General features: G+C 48.3%; 1 protein-coding gene across 1 annotated transcript; it reads right to left on the reverse strand.

Moving 5' to 3' along the window:
* Nucleotides 1-202, reverse strand: LOC126495810 (H/ACA ribonucleoprotein complex subunit 2-like; the record flags this gene model as incomplete). Its single annotated transcript, XM_050133394.1, has 1 exon — nt 1-202. A coding segment is annotated over exon 1 (180 nt), but the record flags the coding sequence as incomplete, so codon positions are not given.
* Nucleotides 203-412: the final 210 nt, after the last annotated feature.

Consider the following 412-nt stretch of genomic DNA (forward strand, 5'->3'; position numbering starts at 1 on the left):
AATCTGCTTCTGCTTCACGGCCTTCTTGATGCATTTGTAGAGCTTGCGCGTCAGGCGGCAGGAAGCCAGCGGCTGCGCGATGGGGTTCAGGTTGACCAGCAGCTCCTCGTACGTGCGCTCCTCGCTGCCGCCCTCCGCCTGCGCCTCAGAATCCTCGGGGACGGCCTTTATTTTGGTCATCTTAGCAGCCGCGGCAACCCAATCCCGACAGTAAACGTTTTTCCCTAGTGTCTCTTGCCTTCATTTCGTAACTTGAATTTCTATCCTAAGCTTCCGCAGTTGTGGGTTGTGATCTGGAAATATCAGTCAAAGAAACCTGTTTATTACCTCATATGCTTTTATTTAGAGAATTTAATCACAGTAAGAAATGAATAAATTAGGTCCAAAGTGATTTTGTTGCTGGGTAGAATGT

Source organism: Alexandromys fortis, unplaced genomic scaffold, assembly GCF_014885135.2.
Source record: "Alexandromys fortis isolate MF-2015 unplaced genomic scaffold, M_Fortis_MF-2015_v1.1 scaffold_626, whole genome shotgun sequence".
Classification (NCBI taxonomy): domain Eukaryota; kingdom Metazoa; phylum Chordata; class Mammalia; order Rodentia; family Cricetidae; genus Alexandromys; species Alexandromys fortis.